Source organism: Dendronephthya gigantea, unplaced genomic scaffold (assembly GCF_004324835.1).
Source record: "Dendronephthya gigantea isolate DGI-Jeju-01 unplaced genomic scaffold, DenGig_1.0 000050F, whole genome shotgun sequence".
Taxonomy (NCBI): Eukaryota; Metazoa; Cnidaria; class Anthozoa; order Malacalcyonacea; family Nephtheidae; genus Dendronephthya; species Dendronephthya gigantea.
This window is the reverse complement of record NW_021163060.1, coordinates 303-23,666: the sequence shown is the minus strand read 5'-3', so window position 1 is coordinate 23,666 and position 23,364 is coordinate 303. Positions and strand designations below refer to the sequence as shown.

The following is a 23,364-nucleotide window of genomic DNA, read 5'->3' as shown; positions in this document are numbered from 1 at the left end:
AAACCACCTCTTGAATGTATTTACGCAATTAATGCAAATTGCGCGGATGCGCGCCGATCCAGACTAGGACGAGAAACGGATAGCTGAAAGAACTCGAATAGACTGCTTCTGGTGGGAATGTGTCATTTTATCAAGAACTGTCAACAATGATCTGACCATCACGTCTATTAAGTAAGTACCTTACGATTATAGTTTTTATTAATGCTAAAATGCGCAAATCTGTATAATATTGGTGTATCTATTTCATGCAAGGCTGACACAACGTGATTAGATAGCTCTAGTTTGTTTTTGAACTGCACATATGAGATAAAATATCATTTTCAAATTTGAAACGGTTCAATTGACCTTAATTCTAATCCTCCAATCCGTTTCGGGATTATGAAGTTGGCAGGCAATAACGACGTCGTTAAGAAATCGGCCGCGTTTTTTGCACAAAGTTAGCATTTGGCATATCGTGCTGGCTGGTATTTGCAACACCTTACTCTATACTTTTTATTAAACCTCTATTTGGCCTCCACTGAGATTTCCGTGTGTTGCCCGGGTTAATGCGAAATTTGCAAAGTGGTCTTGAATTGCCGTACTTAATTTTTGTCGCTACGGAAGAGAGGGTACGTTTGAAAGACATTTGTTTGGCAAACATTTGATAATGACATTGCTTTTCCAAACAGCTAAGGTAACAAGATTATGCCTTAATGGGCACAAGGTGTCGGCCATTGTTTTTAAATAAATTGCGTTGCATGCTGCATGAAATTATTGACCTTCTTATCTGAGGAATTAAGATGATATATGCGTATGTAATCCAGAAAGATTCACCGTTTTTCATATCTGTTAGAAACCAAAGGGAAACACGAGAGGCCCTCAAAAACCTTTGTTCAACAGCCCCAGAGAAGGGCCGTAACTAGAACGGTAATTGGGGAGAGGGTTGTTTATGTATGTACTCAGTTCTGCGCTACGGATTTCTACTCTAAGCTATTGCACTTACAAAAGAAATCCGTCGTGCAGAATTGAATATATGAATAAACACACAACCACCCCCCCCCCGCCCCCAATTATCCTTTTAGTTACGGCGCTGTCCCCGAGAGAATCCGTTTATTGCCCATGGCATCGACTGTACAAAACACGGGTATCACAATCCATCGGATGGAGTTTTTAAGACCCTTTAAACTGACTGCTTTTTGTCGTGCAACCTATCTAAGTTATAGCGACCTCTTTTTATATAGTTTATTGGCTTTCAAACATTTTCAAAACGGTTAACGGGAGAATCGCATTTAACTCCAATGACCACAATGTTACGATACACGTCACGAAATGATCGAACGAATGCTTCATGATTGTAGAACAACAAAAGCAGGGCTAATACCTCATGTTCTTGATTACATTTTATTCATTATATACATTCGCATATCGATGTTACCATCAAGTTCTATATGCTGGAAACAACAGTTTAATCTATAAATAACAACGTTCATTTCTGCAATACATCGTCCACTTTGAGTTACACAGCTGAAGCAATAAATATTCTCATTTCATTTGGCACAGATTTCCCGAGGAAATTAAAGCATTTCGAACTGAATTAGCATAAATTACATCATGGCAAAATTAGCATAAATTACGCCGGCACGCTTGCAAATCGAAGTTCAAAATATTGCTTTTTTACATGAAGGGTGAATTTTCTTATTCTGCTCAACAATTTCCGTTGCAAACAATGGCTGCATTATTTTCAGGTCATTTCCTATACCACTTGCGCGTTTAATCTCCCCATTCTAACGTTCCGGGCAGAGTTTGCTTTACTGATTACATTTTTTAAATTCATATCAGCGTTTTTGTCCAATTTGCCACATTGCCATTGGTTTCATTTGCCTTAATATTCTCCTGATCCTGTGGACGTCTTCGAATTTGCGATTGAGTATTTCTCCTTTTCTCGGATAGAAAAAATCACTGGTAGTCTCCTAAAGGAAACACACTTACATTAGTTATATAACCCTCAACATTTGACCACTTACATTGAACATTGACAAAAGCACTATTATATATAAAATACATTTTTGCGCGTAAATAAACCAGCAATTCTAAACCTCCCTTCTGTTAACTAGTTCAATTGGGCAGAGACAAATATGAGCGACACAGATTTCACTGAAAACTGAACACCGATAAGCTGTTGTTAGTTTTAAGCTTAGACCGGCTTAAATGATGCGCGAAAATAAGTGCTGATAATCTGGTTTTGGACATCTTGGAAAGATTATATGTCGTACGACTATCATTAGCTTGTACAACCAGAAATTCTTTGATTTCCAATACGGGGAGTATTAGGCTGGTAATCTGCCAATCTGGTCGCTGTTCTATTTTAAACAACGCTACAAAACAACCCATATTTGATCTATCGATTTCCAGCATAGTTGGAAATTGAATTCAAGATAAAATTAGGAGAATACGCGGTTAAACCCAAGACATAATGTATATTTTGAGCGAAATTTTGTCAACTTTTTTTTATCTAAACACGCTCTCAAATGGTAGAAACTATTAGCAGGATATTGCCCAAGAGCTGAGTGTTTTTTCACAGGTTTTATTAGGTGTCTTAGACAATCCTTTGGGCGTTAAACTTGGCCGACGAGACGAAAATGCGAATCATGCACCTATGTTTAGAAAACATGATAAGCTCTATGTACTTTTCTCGTTCGGCAAGAGGCGATGTTTCGTTCAAATTTTGAGAACAAAAATCACGGAGAACAATATTTTCAGATACGCTAAAACAGAAGCATAGTATCCTTGTGCAATGCTAGTTTTTCAGGCAAAGAAGGAATGTAAACAGCTAGAAATTCAGAGATCTTCTTTGCGTGACCTGGTGTTTACTGTTGTTTTGCTCTGTTGAGCGACGAAAGACGCAGGTCGATTGTTTCGCAAATTGTATTGTACATTTATTCATTTCCACGCTCACAAAAGCCTGGTATCCTGACACTTTACAAGGGAAAGGTTTCGTAGCAGAAAACGATGCATATTTTAAGTTTGTTTTTGCTAAATGCGAAGTATAATCGTTTGGTTTCACGACATATGGTTCACACTGGCACAATATACGTTTAAAATTCCGTTTCTCGTTGCTGGCAGAAGACAACGCTCTTCACGCATTCAGCCCTCAAGAAATGATCGATCGATTTTTAATAACAGTTCTCTACTAAATACCTCTCATTGCAAGCATATAAGCATCAATGAAACTCGTTTTCAAGGGGATTTTTCAAAGATATCCGATTCGAGAACCATTTTCGGCAAGGCCAAACCAAGTTATACCGTTTTGCCTTGGGGTATTAGAATGATTTTTATCCCTTAACAAGAGTTTTTTCGCATATGTTCTACTATCCCGTTTTATTCGTTTAGATTAAGCACAAAACAGCATATTTAAAGCTATCAGAATAAACGAAAGCTCTCCGCTTCTGTGGATACAAGAAGGCTTGTTTTGTTTCGGTGGAAAACAACAGGTAGTCACCTCGTGATTCGTTCACCAGGACATCGTTCGTGTCTCTTCAAGTTGAAATAATCGAAATTTCGAGCATCAAAAAAGAATTGTTAATCTGGGAACATTGAAAGTCTGATATTTAGATAAATTTCGTAAAGTTTTCGTGTGATTTAACCATCAAGCTATCAAATTTTTCGAATTTGCAAGATCGTATTTTATTCTTGAACCCGGAAGAACCTTAAAACCTTGCTGGAGATTTCAGTTTATCCGAAAGCTAAAATTCAGTTTTACAAAATAGCATTTCTCCTCGTGTTCAAGGACATTCATCTCAAGTAAAATGGGTGAAATTAAAGATGACCTACCCGGCAAAAACCAGCCAAATTCATCGACCACGCTATCGATAAGCCTCGCCAAAATGTCCGATTCATCTTCAATCGAACTCGACGTGTCTTCGTCCCCGCTGTTCTCTGTGCTGTGTTGTGGCAGAACTTCGCTTTCCATTTTTCCGTCCAAAAAGTCGGTAAGCATTGCGATGTAGTCGATGGCTAAGCGTAGAGTGGCGATTTTCGATAACCGTTCGTTGTTAGAATCGCAGTTCAATTTCGGCACCACCTTCCGAAGCTTATCGTACGCCTTGTTCAGCTTATGCATTCGAGCTCTTTCTCGCCTTGTTGCCGATGCACGAACGTGCGATCTCGGTCTTTTCGCTGCCTTAACCTCGCTCGAATCACTCCAGTATTCCTCTTCGTCGTCTTCGCAAATAGCGCGCGCCATCCGAGCCATTTTGCTGCGCGTTTCACGAGAGCGTTTGCGCAATTTGTACCCCGCTGAAGAATCGTGCGCGCTTCGTTCTACATCGTCCGATGAGCAGCCACTAAAGCCCAAAGACATTTTTTCAATGTTAATCTTGTTGCGCACTCGGTGGGGTCGTTTATAGCGTTTCTATGACCCGAGCTTTTGATACGCGCATTTTTATACCCGAGAAACCGTGTCCCCCTGCGCGTCCCGATGCTCCGCCCGTCCAATCACACCTTGTTAGCAACCTGACAGGCAATTACATGACGTGTGAAGTTTCCAATCAAAGACGCCCAACTCAATTCAGGACGCTCTTGACACTTCGTCCCTGGAGTACAATATTGCCGTCTTCGGTGGGGTCTGCGAGGGGGGTTTTTACTAATGTACACGCTTGTACACGTCAGGAAATGCGCAATTCAAGTGGGGCATTTCGTGGAAATATGTTTGAAATGCGTCTTCAAGACAAATTCACGCTTCGCTGATTGAGGCCCAAAAACGCTCAAACGATGATTCCAATTATGAGGACTCAATTTTATTCGCAAAGTCCAACACTACAGCTAGAGAGAGTGTCTTAAAAATGCCAGTAAAGCTGTAAAATTTGGCTGCTAGATATTACAAGATTTTGAGGAACTTGGCTCTGATTGGGAGTTGGTACTGCGCGCTGACAAAATTTGCGAATATATCAAGACTAGAATTTTCACATTTTACAACATTTTTTAAACCAAACCTTGCAGTTTCACTCATTCCAGACGCCCTTTACAGCTGAGGCATTAGATTTTGTTGTTTTGGAAATAGAACAGAAGTCTTCGTTGGCATATTTGTAGGACTTTTTGATCCCATTTCATTGTGTCGTTTAATGCACTGTCATTAGTTTCAACACTCGCGACTATTTTTAGTCACACAAACGGTTGACATGGCTCTAATAAAAACACAAAGGATATTTAAGGAAATCTACTTTTCCTAACAAGCCTCGTTTTCCGCTGAAGCACTTCCTCAATGTAATGAAAAATTTCAATGTTTGCATTAAAAGAAAGTGCGAAGGCAGCGTCCGGTGTTTTCATTGAGATCTTGTTGATATGTCGTGATTGTGTACTAACAAACTTAACTTCTATCATTTCAAGTTAAACAGGACCCCACGAAGTTATCACATGGCAAGCTGGTCTCTCTTCCTCACGTGACGTCACGAGCTCGAGAAGGGCCCTTCGCGGAGGAACTCTTTATATATCTGGACTACTTTACCTCTCCTTGAATGCGACCGACTCACAGCTGACTCACTGGGGCTGGTATCATGGTTAGTACTTTTCTCATGGGGCTAGGTTAGAACTTTTCAATTACCTTAAAAATGAAAGATATCTGGGGCATAGTTTGCCCGAGGCTATCAAGATTGTATAATACTTCTGCCTACATTAAACCACCGCGTTTGAGATATCTTTCTCAGGTAGTTCAGACACAAACCACGACAGCTTATTGTAGAATACTACCTACACTGGACCACCGCGTTTGAGATATCTTTCTCAGGTAGTTCAGACACAAACCACGACAGCTTATTGTAGAATACTACCTACACTAGAACACCACGTTTGAGATATCTTCCTCAGTTAGTTCAGACACAAACCACGACAGCTATTGTAGAATACTACCTACACTGGACCACCACGTTTAAGACATTTTTCTCATTTAGTTCAGACACAAACCACGACAGCTATTGTAGAATACTACCTACAATGGACCACCGCGTTTGAGATATCTTTCTCAAGTAGTTCAGACACAAATCATGACAGCTTATTTTTTAAAGGACGTTATCATGTCGTAAAGATTTCAAAGTGAATTGTTTTATTAAATATCATACACATGTTAGTCTAATATATACATATAAATTTTATATTCTAAATTATATAGATCAGTCAACAAAGTTCAAGAGGTGGCGGGCATTCAGGTATGGCACCCATTACAAAATATTCCGCCTTAAATGCCTTCAAGTCTTCTTCGCTGCATCGTAATGACGTCATTGTAACCGATGGCGTAGCCCCATCGGTAGAAGTTTTAGTGTTGGATAAGTTCCCATCAGGTCGACCAAACATAGATGTACTCGACGGGGTATTATTGGATTGTGCGGATCTAAAGGGAGTAGACGAGGGTGCAAAGAGGGTAGAAGAGGTTGTCGGGGGATTTGAGGGAACTGCCTCTGAAGTAAACATGCTAAAATATAAAAACAAATATTATTTTAACATTTTCAGCTGTCGACAATTCGAAACTAGCGCCGGGTTAGATTACGATTGATTGATGTCTCGAATGCGCTCACCTTTGTGGACTGGGTCCTAGTATGCTAGTTGACGTCGTTGACATATTTTCACCAAATATTGAGGACTCCGCCAGGTTACCAAATAATCCACCAGGAACTCCAGTATCTGCCTGAGATGATCGTGATAAATCTTCTTCCTACGTTTAAAGCAAATTTTGATATCAATTGTGAGGGTTAGTATCGCTCTATTACTTCTAAACTGTTCTTCCTAGAGGTCCAGTAAGGATCATCTCTTATTGATCCAGTATTACCACAGGAGGAAACCTAAGTTAAACTAACTTTACCTAAACTAAACTAAACCTAAACTGAACTAACTTTATTTATACTGGATAGCTCTATGAGTTTTAAACTGTTTTCTCTAGGGATCTGGAAACTCGTATGTTCTTCCTAGACCTCAACCTCCGAGAAATGCTTCGTTCCTACTCACGAGCGTCGAAGATGAGATGGTTGCCAATTCTTGTCTTCTATGTCTTTGCCTTCCCAAGGTTTGTTGAAGTGATTGTGCCTGGATTTAAATTGAGATTGTTTAAACTACTTAAATCAACATCCACTTCGCGGCTTCAACGCTAAAATTGGCCGGTGAAAAACTCACATAAGCTGCAACATTTCCATCAATATTTGCTTTATAAGCATCGCTTCTCATCTCCTCTGGAGAGATGTCAAGAAAGCCTTGAAAAAAGTCACAAAAAATTGTTTCTTAATATTATCCAAGAAATTATTTTCATGGTTAAACGGCTAGGGGCAGTTGTGCAAAAACTGGGTAGGGTTATTCAAAGAAACGTGTAGTAACCTAGATTAAACTTTAGCATTTTCAATTTAGAGATTCACTTCAATATTGCTGGCTTCATTCCTGTAGTTAAATTGATTTTCAAGCATTTAACAGCGAGTAAAAGAAACACCATCTTGTGGGTAGCATTAAAAAGGCTTATTACATCCGTCCTTCATGCAAATAAGGTAAGAATATGGAGTGTTCAGAATTTCAGCTACTTCAGGTTGTACCAGTGAGCTCTATAAAACACTGGAACGATGACTAAAGCCCTAGGATATTTTCCCGCCAACTTTGAAGACGATTTGAAGCCGAGTTGAGGACCAGTGCCAGTCTCTCTCTGCTGCGCGGTCGTAAACCGTCAAGAGTCTTCGATTCGTTTTCAGCTTCGAAGATTGCAACCGAGTCATCGTTCCAGTTCAAATAGAGTTCACCGGGTGTTACTAGTCCCCCACGTGTGCTCGGCTCTCCTAGTCACGGATCTCTATGTAGTACCTGAACGCGAGCTTTAATATTCTCAAAAAACACCTGGACAATAGTTTACTAAATATTTCGTACCATTCAAACATTGCTCGTTCACAAACGGAGCATAACAAGACAATGGCCATTGTCCGCTCTCGTCCCAGTCTTTCATATCTTTCCTTATTCTGTCGCTAAAAAATGTCAAAATTGCAAAACCTTTGAAGACTTGGACCAATAAAAGTAGAATGTGTCAAATGCTCTAAGACAGTTGAGGATCTAGGATAGGTATATTACTACAGCTCCAAATTGCTATTATATTGGTAGATTTGATGTAAAAGTATTTGTTGAAAATGAAAAACCAATTGCGTTGTCATTAAAGCATTTTAATTTAATGGGCTGTTTACATGAGCCCGGTTACCCGAGATTCAACGAAGCGTGAGAGGACTTTGAAGTATTGAAATAAGTCTTTATGACACCAAACAAGCACATGCTATTGTTGTGGTGATTATATGACTGACAGGATCATGCTATCTGCTCATTTCAATACTTCAAAATCATCTCACGCTTCGTTGAATCTCGGGTAACCGGGCTCATGTAAACAGCCCCTAAAATTAGGCGAGTGTGTAATTTATTCTGACTTAGCCTGCATCTGCCACGCCTCTAAGATAGGTGAATAACATACACTTTCTGATCAAGAGGTATTGAGTGCTGACTGGTTGTTGAATGTGTTCGTCCTCGCTGTGGTCTGTTGCTATGGAAACTTGGTGGTTCTGGCTCGGGCTGGTGAGTTAATGCAGCAAACCTGTTCTGTGAAAAGGAGAGCTCTTGATCACCGTCACATTATCATCACCAGCTACCTTTCCACCACCATGACAAGATCTAAATACCACCTACCTTATCTCTGGCATCATAGTGGTACCTGTCTTTGCTGTAGTTTCGCCCACCATGACTTTCACCATAACTCCGGCCATGACCACCATCACTGTAACGATCACCATCATGGTAACCACCATGACTTCCACCAAAACCATGGCCCTGACTACCATCACGGTAACGATCACCATCATGGTAACCACCACCATCACGGTAACCACCACCATCACGGTGACCACCACCTCCACCGTGACCACCCCTGAAATTCCCTCGATCTTGCTGATAATTTTTCCTGGAACCTTGATTATAACTACCACCAAAACCTCTGGCATCATGACCAGAACCCTTGTCATAATGACCACCACCAGTATTCCTACCGGCGCCATCACTATACCGATCACCATTATTATAGCCACGGGAACCTTGCTGAAAATTTCTCTGGTTACGACCGCCTTGGTTATACGAGCCCCTGTTGTCTGCGAATATACGATCAATAAAGTTATATTATTGAGTATTGACGCTGTATTACCCTGTATGCAGTTTGATGTAATGGAACTTGTAACCATGAAAATATATGGAAATAAGAATTTTTAACTTGCCTTGTTTGCGATGCTCGTTTCGACATCGATCGCCAAATTTACACGTCCCTTTCAGAAAGTACTGGCAAATAACCATAATTACCAACAGGTTTGTAGGATTTCCGATTTCAACGTTGTGAGAATACTAATTCTTTCCACTAAGAGTTCATCGGACTTTTAGATCACCACCAACGCAGTTTAATATCTTAGAGGCATACCAGCGTAACTTTATCAAAGGATAACTGACTTTTACACAAGTTAGACTCGAAAACAACGTTGTTTGTTTATATTTTCACGGCGACCATATTGGAAAGATTTCACATGTAGAAGCTACAACATGAAGTTTCCCCATTAAGTCGACATTCAACTGGAAATTCCTTTTATGCAGAGGGCTCAAAAATTTAGATTCGAAGTATTTTCGTGTTTTTTATTAAAACTTGTGCAATTAGCAAATGTTTTTTTCAAACAATTTTTGAGAAATTTCATTGCCTTTTTAATTTTTTTGCTATTAAATTATGGCAATATCCTCAATTCGGCAAAATTTGTGTATTTGTGTGTGCATCATTGGATACCAGTGCTGGATATTACGGGACACGTATGGATAATGCAGGTACACGAATTCACTGTAAGCAGGAAGTCACATGTATGGAATAACGTGATCTGATTGGCTGATTGAGCTCCTAGAATGTTTTCGACAAACTAATATGGTGGAAGACGACTATAGTCTAAAAATGAAATCCTACACAAATGGCTAGTTTTTTTCGGTTTTTCTGCCCCGAAGAGATGATCTGATAACCTTGATAGGCAGTATACACAAAACATGTCTTCTAAAGGGTAAGTTTTTTATCAAATTACATCAATCGCGCACGAAATGACCCTAATTTCTCTGCTAGTTTTGGGAGACGTGTTGGAATTCTTTGTGGGCTATTATACCGTCCGGTTGTTCTGTTAACAATTTTATATTCCGCTTTTTTAACGTGTATCTGTTTGTAATTTAACAGCAACGAGCTTCGAAAGCTCAGCGAAGAAAGCTTGCAGAGGCAACCTGAAGAAGTTTTCGATGTTTTAGAGAAACTAGGCGAAGGGTAATTTTTAAAAAATTGTAATTTTAATAGTTCTTTAATGACAAGATGGCTTGTGAAAGTTTCATGTGTTCACGAGCGTTTATCCCCGGACGCTTTCGAAGAATATCGGCTTCCGTTTCCAAGGTGAGACGGCAGGAAAGAATAGGTGCATACATGGCAGCGATGTGCTTTTCTTTGTAGAAATGTCATGCAAACACAGGGTAGCAATGTTTTGTTTACATAAAGCTATAAATAGCTTACAGTTCAAGTCGTACCTTTAAGCCGCAAATGGCTAGTTAATGTTTTTTAATTTGTGGTCTCGTAATTAATGATAATAAATTAAAATCAAATTGAAAAGCTATAGTGCAAACTTCACACAAAGGTGATTGAGTTTTATATTTTTATTTGAAATATAAATTTCAACTGCAAGTCATTTTTCTTTGTTATAAAAATTACTCATTATTCTGGTAACAGCTGCATAAAAACCTTCTACAAAATATTTGGAGCTGTTGACTATAATAGAGAAAAAATATCCAGTAGCCTTTCATCCCATTTCCTGTCATATCGCTTGTAGTGTGCGTATTTTATTAAGATTTTGTGTCAAAGTTTTAATAAACCAAACTAAAACCAATTTCCCAAATATATGTACCATTTACTCAAAAAGTGTACAGTATAATATTGAGGGTTGAAATTATAAGGCACATTTGCTAAAAAACTTCAATGTTCAAGATGAGTTGTCTCATTCCCTCTAGTTTTTTAAATTTATTTTTTTTAATAAACCTGGGAGTATTGTATATATGTAAGATAGACCCGAAGGTCCTTTCTCATAATGATGTCAAATGCAGAGAGCTTGATGTTTCACAAAGCTTGATTGAGTTATCAGTTTTGCAAAGTCAATCAAACTTTGTATGACATTTGCCTCCCACATTTTACGTCATTCAGGTCTATTCCCCAGTCAATGCTGGACTTTAATTATACATTGAATAAATTGTTGATAACCAATGTATTTTGCAGTTCATATGGCTCTGTGTTTAAAGCAATGCATAAAGAGTCTGGGCAAGTTGTTGCAATCAAACAGGTTCCAGTTGACACAGATCTCCAAGAGATTATCAAAGAAATAAGCATGATGCAGCAATGTGTTAGGTGAGTCTCTGGACATTTCTCTTGAAGATGAAAAAACAGATTTATAAACCAGGATTTTGATTGGTTGAAACAACGCGGGTTGTCCAATCAAGAGCTATGTAATGAACCTTAATTGTTACTGCTGTTTGGACTTTGCAAAGACGTCCAAAGGAAAGATAGAGTGTTGCTTTTTTATGTTAAATTGACAAATTAATTTTGTAGCCCATATGTTGTGAAATATTATGGCAGTTATTTCAAGAATACTGACCTCTGGGTAAGTATTGCAGTACGTACATAAAGTTAAATTAGTTTTGCTGGAGTATCATGTAAAAACTATAGTTGTAGCTGTTATGAGGAAGAATGGCCTCAAAGCTTCAATATGAATACAGTCTATTTGTGTGTTCAGATTGTGATGGAATATTGTGGTGCTGGGTCAGTCTCAGACATAATGAAACTTCGAAATAAAACTGTGAGTTTTCTGTGTTTTGCTTTGAAATGAAATTCATTCTATGTCAGCTGTCTCACAATGAGAAAAAAATTCTTTCAGTGTTCAGAGGATCAGATTGCATGTATGTTGAGTTATGCTTTGAAGGGATTAGAGTATCTTCATTTACGAAGGAAAATTCATAGGTATGCTTACAATACATCATCCAAAAATTCTGTTCTTGTTACAGTTGATTTCATAAAACTTTGGCCGCTCCTGTTCCGAACTATGTTTGGAAACTGTCAAGTGGGTGGGAAAGTTGTCAATTCCGTTTTTTAATAGCAACGAAGTTCCAAAGTTCAAATCGAACTTCGGAATTTCAAATCGAACTTTGCGGGCAATTTGGCTAAGTCTCTATAAAATGGCCACTATAAAATACCAGGGCAAAGCAATTACAATATATTTCTTTACTGCATTGTAATTGCTTTGCCCTGGTGTTTTATAGTGGCCATTTTATAGCGATTTAGTCAAATTGCCCGCAAAGTTCGATTTGAAATTCCGAAGTTCGATTTGAACTTCGGAACTTCGTTGCGAACTACAAAACAGAATTGACAACTTCCCCGCCCACTTGACAGGTCCAAACATAGTTCGCAACTGGAGCGGCCAAAGTTTTATAAAATTAACTGTAACATGGAAACATTGACACAAACTATCTGATTTCCATCACCATATTTGAATTGATAAATCCAAACATCTTTTTTTGTGCAGGGATATAAAGGCTGGAAATATTTTATTAAATACTGAAGGACATGCGAAGCTTGCAGATTTTGGGGTTGCTGGACAACTCACTGTAAGTTTGGCAGTACCTTGCTGGATGGTTGGAATTGGATTGAATTGTGTCGAAGATTATAAGTTGACCTCTTGTTTAATTTTTATTAGGATACAATGGCTAAGAGAAACACAGTAATTGGGACACCATTTTGGATGGCACCTGAAGTTATACAGGTATTGAAGGATAGTTAATTTTAAGAAATTTCTTCCTCAAAATAATTCACATAAGAACTATTCTGAAAATATGGAAATATACCACAGTGCTATATATTGCATTCTGGAGTGGTGTTCATTACTGAATGAGAAATGACGAAAGCCATGATATAAATTCATTGGGCCATAATGTTTTAGATTGTGTTATGACACTTATGCTTTTAGTTTGGTATCTTTTGCAGGAAATTGGTTATGATTGTTTAGCGGATATTTGGTCTTTGGGCATAACTGCAATTGAAATGGCTGAGGGCAAACCACCTTATGCCGATATTCATCCAATGAGGGTGCGTAATATTATTTTGATATAACATACGCAGGGGCGCTGGAAGCAGTTTAGGGCAGCAGGGGCAGAGTTTTAGAAAAGGGCACATTCATTTTACCTTAGCAACTCCAAACTCAAATTTACAAGTACATGCGAACTTGCAAATCCATGGTGGAACGCATTTTCAATTATATTACCAGTTAGTTTTTATGCGAAAAGTGGGTATCATCATTAAATGTTGAATTTATTATACTTTATGTGGTAGCAAAGGGGGGGAACTGCCCCTGCTGCCCCTGTGGTTCTGGCGCCCCTGAACATACGGAAATTGTCGAACTCTCATCTGTTATACAATCTTCATTTCTTGCAACGATGGAAATAACTTTATCTACTATCAAGTTCAATGTTAGAATAATGTTGAATTGAGGACTTAAATTGCTAAAAACTACATTACTTTCTTTGTGTCGATGGATTAAAGTAAATTTGGGTCCATTTTTTCCCCATTTTAGGCTATATTCATGATCCCAACAAAGCCACCACCATTCTTCAAATACCCTGACAAATGGTCAGATGAATTTAAAGACTTTGTGAAAAGTTGTTTAGTCAAAAACCCTGAGCAAAGAGTCACTGCTCAGATGCTATTGACGGTGAGAATTAGTTTAATGTCTAATGAGATTACTAAATGCTTTAGGTTTCCTTTTGTAGAAACATTATCCCTTACTGGACCTGAAGGAAGAACAGTTTAGAACTGATAGAACTATCCAGTATAAATAAAGTTAGTTTAGTTTAGGTTTCCTTCTGTAGTAACACTGGATCAATATGAGATGATCCTTACTGGACCTCTAGGAAGAACAGTTTAAAACAACCAATTCAATATTGACAATCCATATTTATTTCAGCATCCATTCATAAGAAAAGCAGGACCATGTACGACACTTCTTGGTATGATTAAAGAGGCTCTGGATATATTAGCACAGGAACCCAAAGATGACGATGAAGATGATGTTCCTGATGGGAATGACTATGACGAGGTGAGGGATGATTGTGTACCCATGTTGATAGCTGTTTACTATTTGCCATAAATTATAATAGATTATAATATTTTATTGATGTTGTTTCCCAGGACGAGGATGATGATGAGGTTGAAACAGAGTCTGGGACGATGATTGTAAACAAAGATATACTTGATGGGACAATGGTTGTCAATGAGGAGGGAACTATGGTGATAAATAGTGATAGTGATGGAACAATGGTGATAAATAGTGATCAAGAGACACTCAGATCTGGTATGGGAACGATGGTAATCAATGATGATGATGATGATGATGAAGAAGAAGAAGGCACAATGAAACGTAAGTTCATCCAGATTTTTAAAGCTTGCCTGACTAGTCTAGTACTTGCTGCTTTGCAATGTTTTATTCAGTGTTTTACTTCCAACCTTCCTCAATGTCAATTGATTATTGCAATACTGCTAGTCTGACTGAGTGTTGACCCTTGCTACTAATACTAGCCTGACTAGTCTAGTACTTGCTGCTTTGCAATGTTTTATTCAATGTTTCACTTACAACCTTCCTCTATGTCAGTTGACCATTGCAGTACTGTTGTCTGACTGAGTGTTGACCCTTGCTACTAATACTAGCCTGACTAGTCTAGTACGTACTGCTTTGCAATGTTTTATTCAGTGTTTCACTTTCAACCTTCCTCTATGTCAGTTCATCATTGCAGTACTGTTGTCTGACTGAGTGTTGACCCTTGCTACTAATACTAGTCTGACTAGTCTTGTATTTACTGCTTTGCAATGTTTTGAGTTCTTTATCCAACGTCCAGGAATAGGCACGACAGAATCAAAGGAAGAATATCGGCCATCGTTCATGGATCATTTCGATAAGATGTTTGAGTCACCACAACAAACTAATCATGTCAATGAAAGAAAAGGTTCAGATAGTTCAACAAACTCTCAGGTTGTCATGAGAAGAGCAGAATCACCTTTTAGTCCGCCAAAGAAATTTGGACCAGGAGATTTCGAATTTGTAAGTAATCATTTCTGACAAGGCGTTCCTTACTGGACCTCCGGTAATAACACTGGATCAATAAGAGATGATCCTTACTGGACCTTTAGAAAGAACAGTTTAGAACTGATAGAACTATCCAGTATAAATAAAGTTAGTTTAGTTTAGGTTTCCTCCTGTAGTAACACTGGATCAATAAGAGATGATCCTTACTGGACCTCTAGGAAGAACAGTTTAGAACTGATAGAGCTATCCAGTATAAATAAAGTTAGTTTAGGTTTCCTCCTGTAGTAACACTGGATCAATAAGAGATGATCCTTACTGGACCTCTAGGAAGAACAGTTTAGAACTGATAGAGCTATCCAGTATAAATAAAGTTAGTTTAGTTTAGGTTTTCTCCTGTAGTAACACTGGATCAATAAGAGATGATCCTTACTGGACCTCTAAGAAGACTTTAGAAGTGATAGAGCTATCCAGTTAGTATAAATAATGTTAGTCCACAAAGTTTAAAAGTATATTATATTTAAATCCTTTTTAGTTAAGAAGTTTATCCTTCGACGAACTTTTGTCCAGAATGAACTCACTCGATTCTGAAATGGAAAAAGAAATCGATTCTTTGCGTAAGCGCTATCAGGGAAAACGACAGCCTATACTAGACGCGATGGAGGCGAAAAAACGACGTCAGCAAAATTTCTAAAATTTTATAAGGACCGGCCGTCAAAGACTATATTTCATTCACCGTTCGTGATTGGCTAGGTTTTGTCAATGACAGTTTGAAAACTGATTTAAATGTAAGCACGTGTACAAAAGCACTTGAAGCACAGAGATCTCGTATTTATAATAGTCCGCAAGCACCCTTTCAAAAGCTAAGAATTGGGGGCTAGGCGAAAAAAAGCTTTTTAGGGAGGGAATTTTGTATTATCAATCTGCTGTTATTTTAATAATGGAGGAAGATAAACCAATCTTGGCGCCATTTTTTCGCTGTGATTGACTGTTTATCTTCAACATAAATCAGGCTAGTCAGGCTAGCTTTCCCTAAAAACGTCGGGTGCTCCACACACGGACAAATCTAACTTAAGATTGAATACGGTATTGCGAAAAGAGGTGCAGAAAAGTAAACTGCATTGTGTATGCCTTGGCGAGGCCCAAGGCGATATTAGGTGTTTTAGTTTTGTCTTGCTTTTATTTAATATAATTAGAAATAAATTTAGGACAGAAAAGTGACCAAACCTGTCCCCAATTGATTCAACCTGAACTTTTTGTCATTTGATATCCTTCTGAACCTATTTAACCATAAAAAACCCACGATGAATCCTGTTTTATCCTATTTAGTCCACGTCACTGGTCCCAGTTTCTTACAGGCCAGTTTTCACTCTCTGATAGATGTGAACGAGTGCATTAGTTTGGGAGACTCGTAGATAAGGGCACTTGTACAACAAAGCATTCATAACTATTCGCTCGTTTGCATCTATCAAAAGAAGATAATTGCACTCTTTATGAAACAAAATCCTATTTCTGTCCCTTGTTACCCAGTGATATAACGAAATATAACCCTTTACAGCTCCAATGATCCATCAATTCTGTTTTATCACCCTATTTACTGCGTCCAATTCCTATGTAACCATGCTAACCCCTGACCTTTGTCAGTGCCCCTGTTAACCCTGACAATCCATCGTTTGTCTCCATCAACAAGAAAGCGTGCATTTCAAAGGCAACTTCATCGAAATATATCATGTCTTATCAGTCGGAAAGAGACAATCTTATGTCGGATAGCGTTGAGAAATTTAAAGAAATTGCACGGCAGATTGAGAACGAAGAACATGGCCGTGGAGATGACCGGGAAACGAGCAATGAAAGAGAGTTTCATCGTAGTAATTTTGAGAGGGAACGCAATTTGGATTCCTCTCACTCGCATCGTTATCAACCTTACAGCACTTCGAAATCTGATCGTGAATCGAGATTAAACAAACGAGAGAATCGCGTTTACGTGTATAACTTACCCTTTTCTTTAAAATGGCAAGACCTCAAAGATCACATGAAGAAAGGTATGTAAGATTTTTGTGTTTTTCCAGGGCAGCGTTGTCTGAAAAACGAAAGCAAATCAACCTGTTAATAACCTAAAAATGCTGCAGTTTCCTTTTGAATTTTCACACGATTTGTACTCTCGATCTTGAAATTGTCGCGTTTGAAGAAAAGTTCGTTTAAGGGGGTTGTGTTTGGCGTAAATTTGAGCGAGAAGTTTGTTTTTTTTTTTATTTTGAGGCTAAAATTTGAGCTTTTTGTATATAAATGGCTTCTATGCTCGGTTGTCAAATTCTAACAATAATCTCTTGTAACTGGATTAAGTTGAGTGATTTTCAGGAAACAAGCAGGTGGTGTTAATGTATGTCTACATAATTTGTTTATTTCCTTTAGTTTTTTCTCCATTAAATTCTGGAATTAAGGATTTGTGGCAATCACAATTTTCCATATGCAAATCTATAATCTATATTGATGTGGAAAGAAATTCTTGAGCAAATATAATACCCAGATTATTCCAGATCATAATACAATGCAGCATTCAAATTGATGCTCTTAACAATGCAATGGGCTTTGTTCAGAAAAACCTTGGTATTTCATTTAGTGAAATTCTCTCTGACAAAAAAAAGTGCTAGGTTAATTTGGCCTTGACAGTTGACAATAATATGATATTTTCCAAGTCATTTCCTGAGGCCTCAGCAAGCACTTTAGTCATATGACAGGGGGTTTTGTATATCATATGGAGAAATGTTGGCTGTTATTGGTTAAAAAGCTCAGTTGAATTCGTTGTGTAGTTGGCGATGTTGTTTTTGCTGAAATTATGGAGGATTCTTCAGGACGGTCCAAGGTTAGTTGGGAATGAACTGGGGGTGTTTGGTGAAAATGGAGCCGAAAAACCTTCATAGGTGCACTTAGCTTGTTTTCCTGATTTCGTTTGTTGGGAAAAATGTTCCTTGCTCACAATGAAATTCACCAATTCAGTTGGTAAATGTTGCATTTTTGGTAGATATTCTAGTTTCAATAAATGTCAGGGAAGAATGCTTCAAAATTTTCAAATTCAGGCTAGTTTTGGATGTGAGAAATTGTGTTTCCTTTGTTGAGCTGTTATTCTGTAATTTGTATGTAGCATTTTATTTAAAGTTGAGTGGAAAACAGCATCTGGTACAGGCTGGAAAGTATGAATGTTGTTAAGTGAGCATTTTCAACAGTCCAGTTTTGAAAAATTTGACATTTGGATACTTTGGTAGAAGTAACTGTTTCCGGTTTCATAATTTGTGAATATATGCTTCAATTAGCCTTTCTCATGATGACGTTTTGGGGTACTTTCAATTTTCTGAAATGGGTTTGAAAATTATGTGTAAACATCAAAAGCAATTTTTTTAGAATAAACAGACCATTTGAAGAATAAATTCAGCCTAAAATTAAAGACAGTCGCCGTTACCAAGTCTTACGCTCACGGTTTTTGAAAAAAGTCCCCCAAAAATGGCGGCATATTCGTCATTGTGAGAAAGGCTAATTAATCCTTGTAAACACTACTCATTGTAGCAAGTATGTTTTCGCAAATATCTATTATGTTGACATTTGTTTTTCTTTTTATTTCTAGGGCTGTGGGTAAGTAAAACTTCCTCATATTTTTACGAGATATTGTGCTATCTAAGTCCATATTGTACGTAATGTTTTACAAGTGCTATTTTGTTGTTCAGTGTTGTTGAGTTTACATCATCAGAAGATGCGCAGAGGGCAATACGAGAGTTGAATGATACTAATCTTGGAGGACGACTGATGAAAATACGAGAGGTTAGGAGAAAATGATCTCCGCAACCCTGTGGCAGACCTTCAGGTTTTATAAAAATAGCAAATTTTCTTTGCATGATCAAAAATAACAATTTTTCTTGCAGGATCACCAAGATCGAGACGAGCGACCACGAAGACCTCGTGAGAGAAGCAGTCGTGATAGAGACAGCAGTAGTTCATCTGGTAACCTTGGCAGTGTTGCAGGATTGAGCATGCTGGGTCTCGGGCAACTTGGTCTTCTACAACAAATGAGTTCCAAATCGGACGCCGCTTCCTGTTCTGTGTTTGTCAGCAATGTACGTTGTAGACCAGGGGTGGGGGATGAGGGGAGTGTGGGGGATGAGGGGAGTGTGGGGGATGAGGGGAGTGTGGGGGAGGGGGAGTGTGGGGATGAGGGGAGTGTGGGGGATAAGGGGGTGTGGAGGTGAGGGATGAGGGGAGTGTGGAGGTGGGGGATGAGGGGAGTGTGGGGGATAAGGGGGGTGTTAAGGTGGGGGATGAGGGGGTATGGAGGTGGGGGTATGGAGGTGGGGGTCAAGGTGGGGGGGTACAAACTTAGCCTAGTCCTGAGAAGCTGCAAATTTAGGTGTGAATTCAAGTTTGGGACCAAACATCATGCAAACCCCTTGGAAGCGTCTTTCTGAGTGTGTAACTATTTCAATATTGCTAGCAATAAGATCTATTATTATATGGCAAGCGCTTGTTTTGGTGCAAGCGCTTCTTATTGCCCTGTGAAAACAAGGCAAAACTCACGGCAAAAACTAACTAAATTTAAACTGAAAAACAGATTAAATTCTTAAACGGAAAATAATGAATTTGAAATAAAAATAATAAATTTATATAAATAGAGTGAGATTCAAAATAAAGCGGTTTTTTTCACTTTAGGCCGATGTTTTGGTGTCGTGTGCCCAGATGAGACTGATCATTAAAATTACTCATAAAGAATTAATCATTACAATGTTTGCATGAAAAATGCCATATAATAAAAAACTTACTAACTTCGACTGTTCGGTCTGTACGGTAAAATATCAAACCTCGGTCTTGGTGTATTGACCTCGCTATCGCTCGGTCAATACGGCACGACCTCGGTTTGATATTTTACCGTACAGACCTCACTCTCAGTCAGTAAGTTCTTAGTATTTTTTCTCTTCTCTAAGTTGTTACTATATTCAGGGTGTAAACAGATCAATGGTTGCGGTCTGTTCAAGTGAAGTAAAGTAAAGGCTGTACAAATCTTTCATTTTTTATCTACAAACTTGTATTTTTTTGTATCTTTTCTAGCTTGATTACAGAGTAACATGGGCAAAGTTAAAAGATACATTCAAGGCTGCAGGTAAAATTTTTAAAAATGGATTTTGTCTAAGCTCATGTGCATAGAAAAAAGAATGATCCTACTTTCTTTTTTTCTTTTCAGGAAGAGTTGTACGAGCTGATGTTGCAGAAGATAATGACAAGAAGTCAAAAGGTCATGGCACTGTGCAGTTCGAGACACCTTTAGAAGCAATTAATGCTGTCTGTATCCTTTCTAAACGTATAATGAAGCAATATAACACAATGCCAACCATGACTGATATGTTTGTGGGCTACAAAGAGCATTCTGGAATTTATTTTATTTATTATACTTTGCCAGATATACACAAAAGTATAGTACAATAATAAGCACAAATGATATACAATTACATGGCAGGGTATACGCTACAGCTTACGCCAATTACTGTGGCCCTTGAACAAGAGGTCCCACCAAGACTAGTTAAATAGTTAAATAATGATATTTCTAAGCTCCCAGTGGGCAGTGGCAGTCGAAAGTAAGACAGTGACTCAGAGTATATCGCCAGTTCTGTATACATAACCTTGGAGAATGACGAGTAAGCTAACCTATTTTTTGTTTACTTTGGTTTGAAAGCCTTAACTTGAGTATAGTTATCATGAATGGTAAATCCATTTACGACAGGTCAATGAATGTTCGACTGGTAAGTCATCACCAGAACAATTCTGTTTAAAACATAATTTTTTGACATGTTCGTGAATACACAGCTGATAACCCAATAAATTGCAGTACTTTCCTATTAAGAAGTAAAATTTACTGGCATTAGGCACAGGATTGAAGAAGGTGAAATCTCTGCTTCATTGAAGAATGTATTGTGCATTTGTTTAGGACCGTGAGTCGCCATTCTTTAGCCTGTTTGGTGGTCATGATGGTGGGAAAAGCACTTCAAGTTTGTCAGCTGCAGCTGGCCTGCAATCAAACATGCCTAGCTTGTCCAGTTTGACAAGTTTAGCAGGTTTGAGCAATATGGGTGGCCTAGGTGGGGGAATCAATCCTTTGGCTTTGCTTCAACTTCAGAACTTGCAAAGTCAGATGAACAATATGTCTGGATTGGGTAGCATGGCAGGTCTAGGTAACATGGCTGGCCTCAGTGGCTTGGCAGGCTTCGGTTCGGCAGGGATGAATCTTGGCACTGGGTCGGGCACCAGTTCTCTGCAAAGTTCACAGGCTGATACTTCATCGTTGAGTTCAGCAGCTTTTCCAAATGCCAGTTCAATGAACACTGCTAATGGTAACATGGTTGGTGGAGCTAGTAACCCCTACGCTCTCTGGATGCAACAGTTGTATGGTATGCAAGGTTATGGTGGCTTTCAGGGCTCGTTTGCAGGAACCGATACACAACAGCAACAAAACAAGGGTGATCCAGCAAAGCAAGTGTTTGTGCGCAATGTAAGTGGCATCTCTTAGTCACTCCTGTTTGGCTCTCTTTTGTTTGTGGGTGTGGGGGTTGATGAGGGCTGTTTTGAGTTGGTTATGTGTATATCATGAATCATCTTGTGTTGTTTTCCAGCTTCCTTGGAAAGTGACCTGGCAAGATTTAAAAGACAAGTTCAGAGAAGCAGGTAAAAATAGCAAAGGTTTCCTCCTGTGGTAACACTGGATCAATAAGAGATGATCTTTACTTGGCCCTTTACTTCAGGAAATATAAACCTATTTAGTTCAGAACTTTTAATATTTGATGCAAATTGTGAATTGATGGGTATGTTTTATTTTCATAGGTCGTGTTGTTCGGGCAGATGTTTTAATGGATGACAGCAAGAGATCCAAGGGTTGTGGAACCGTTTTGTTTGAGTCCGAAGAAGAAGCTGCTCGTGCAGTCTGTATCTTTTAAATCATGACCTATTCTACAATCTACAAGGTTGCATTCAGCTGCTATATAGAGATCAGTAACCAGGAAGGGCGAGCACGCGGTGGTGCTTGGGTAGGTTTTAACTTCAGTCCTTCCCAAGCACCTTTGCGCGCTTCCTATTGTTAGGCACTGATCTATGCATAGAAACTGAATACAATCTTCATGTTTTGCGGGAAGAGATGACCCTCGCGTGGTTCGAGGAACGTAAAGTTTAATGTTGAGATGTTCATCCTTAACTTTTTCTCCAGCCTCTTTCAATGGTACGATGATGGACGGGCGTGAAATTGAGGTCAGAATGGACCGCGGGTGACCACAGGCTGAGTATTCAGGCATTCAAGAAGAAATGTAGAAAACATTTTGTTTCATTGTCTTTCCTCTTAAAGTTCCCGAGAATGGTTCGAGAGTAAAGGCCATGTTACACGGTGCAATTTTTCTTGCAACTTTCAATGCAACCCTATTTTTAAGAGATGTAATTTAGTGCAGAGTATTCAAAATGTAAGTGTAAGAAACGTACATGGAGTGTAATAAACATAAAAGTTTCGTAGTGGCCAAATTTACATCTCTCAAAAGTAGAATTGCATTGCAAATTGCAGGAAAAATTGCACCGTGTAAGGCTTCTTTTCCACTCATCGTAAAATCAACTCGCAAGATCGCTGCGAGTTCTTGCATCTAATTAAAATAGACTGACAAGCATTGTGATTGGACGAAACTAATCGCAGCGAGCTTGCGAGTAAGTTTTTGCGATGAGTGGGTGAGGACCTTAACATAGCCTTAAATATGATAAATAAGAGATAATGTTTGTAGTGAAATCTGTCATCCCGAAGAACATTGGTACGCAAGACAGTAGACGTTGAATTTTTAAGACGATGCATCCTTCGTTCTTCCTGTTGAGCCTTTAGTGTGGTTGTTCTAACGCAGTAGAAACTGTGACACTTTTTAGTTCGTTAACTTCAATTCAATGTGAATTGTAAAAACTTAAAAAGACTATTCCTACATGATACATGATCAAGAGTTTTAGAAAATGTAAATAGATTTACAGTAAGTTACACTCGTGATATATCATCATTGTTCATGATTTATTTAATTTGAAAAAGGATTTGGTGAATTCTGTAGTTTGATCATTGTTTTTTTGTGTCCACTGTACCCTTCGTATGGGTGGCCGAGTTCTAATCTAATGTATAGGTCGTCACATCTTGCAATAATACCCTGGATTCCAGATTTGGTTAGCA

At 38.6% G+C, this 23,364-nt stretch overlaps 4 protein-coding genes across 4 annotated transcripts; 2 read left to right on the top strand and 2 right to left on the bottom strand.

Annotated features, from left to right (window-relative positions):
- Positions 1-1,400: 1,400 nt before the first annotated feature.
- On the bottom strand, positions 1,401-4,379 carry LOC114528512 (class A basic helix-loop-helix protein 15-like). Its single transcript, XM_028550168.1, has 2 exons — positions 3,811-4,379; positions 1,401-1,949 (listed from the first exon to the last, which is right to left on the bottom strand). The coding sequence occupies exons 1-2, from the start codon at positions 4,337-4,339 to the stop codon at positions 1,936-1,938; spliced, it is 543 nt and encodes a 180-aa protein (XP_028405969.1). The 5' UTR covers positions 4,340-4,379; the 3' UTR covers positions 1,401-1,935.
- A 1,711-nt stretch (positions 4,380-6,090) lies between these two features.
- LOC114528602 (nucleoporin-like protein 2) lies at positions 6,091-9,532 on the bottom strand. Its single transcript, XM_028550267.1, has 8 exons — positions 9,246-9,532; positions 8,668-9,122; positions 8,456-8,580; positions 7,870-7,964; positions 7,138-7,214; positions 6,973-7,050; positions 6,546-6,682; positions 6,091-6,442 (listed from the first exon to the last, which is right to left on the bottom strand). Exons 1-8 carry the CDS (start codon positions 9,319-9,321, stop codon positions 6,148-6,150), a joined length of 1,338 nt encoding a protein of 445 aa, XP_028406068.1. The 5' UTR covers positions 9,322-9,532; the 3' UTR covers positions 6,091-6,147.
- Positions 9,533-9,929: 397 nt separating this feature from the next.
- On the top strand, positions 9,930-16,394 carry LOC114528586 (serine/threonine-protein kinase 3-like). The gene is made up of 14 exons (XM_028550252.1): positions 9,930-10,058; positions 10,226-10,309; positions 11,303-11,431; positions 11,633-11,684; positions 11,817-11,879; positions 11,958-12,040; positions 12,603-12,684; positions 12,774-12,839; positions 13,061-13,162; positions 13,647-13,784; positions 14,037-14,168; positions 14,261-14,489; positions 14,965-15,167; positions 15,685-16,394. The coding sequence occupies exons 1-14, from the start codon at positions 10,045-10,047 to the stop codon at positions 15,841-15,843; spliced, it is 1,536 nt and encodes a 511-aa protein (XP_028406053.1). The 5' UTR covers positions 9,930-10,044; the 3' UTR covers positions 15,844-16,394.
- A 433-nt stretch (positions 16,395-16,827) lies between these two features.
- On the top strand, positions 16,828-22,616 carry LOC114528573 (myelin expression factor 2-like). The gene is made up of 12 exons (XM_028550237.1): positions 16,828-17,191; positions 17,960-18,012; positions 18,769-18,776; positions 18,869-18,962; positions 19,064-19,255; positions 20,241-20,292; positions 20,374-20,475; positions 20,880-20,929; positions 21,115-21,675; positions 21,797-21,848; positions 22,005-22,106; positions 22,384-22,616. Exons 1-12 carry the CDS (start codon positions 16,879-16,881, stop codon positions 22,443-22,445), a joined length of 1,641 nt encoding a protein of 546 aa, XP_028406038.1. The 5' UTR covers positions 16,828-16,878; the 3' UTR covers positions 22,446-22,616.
- Positions 22,617-23,364: the final 748 nt, after the last annotated feature.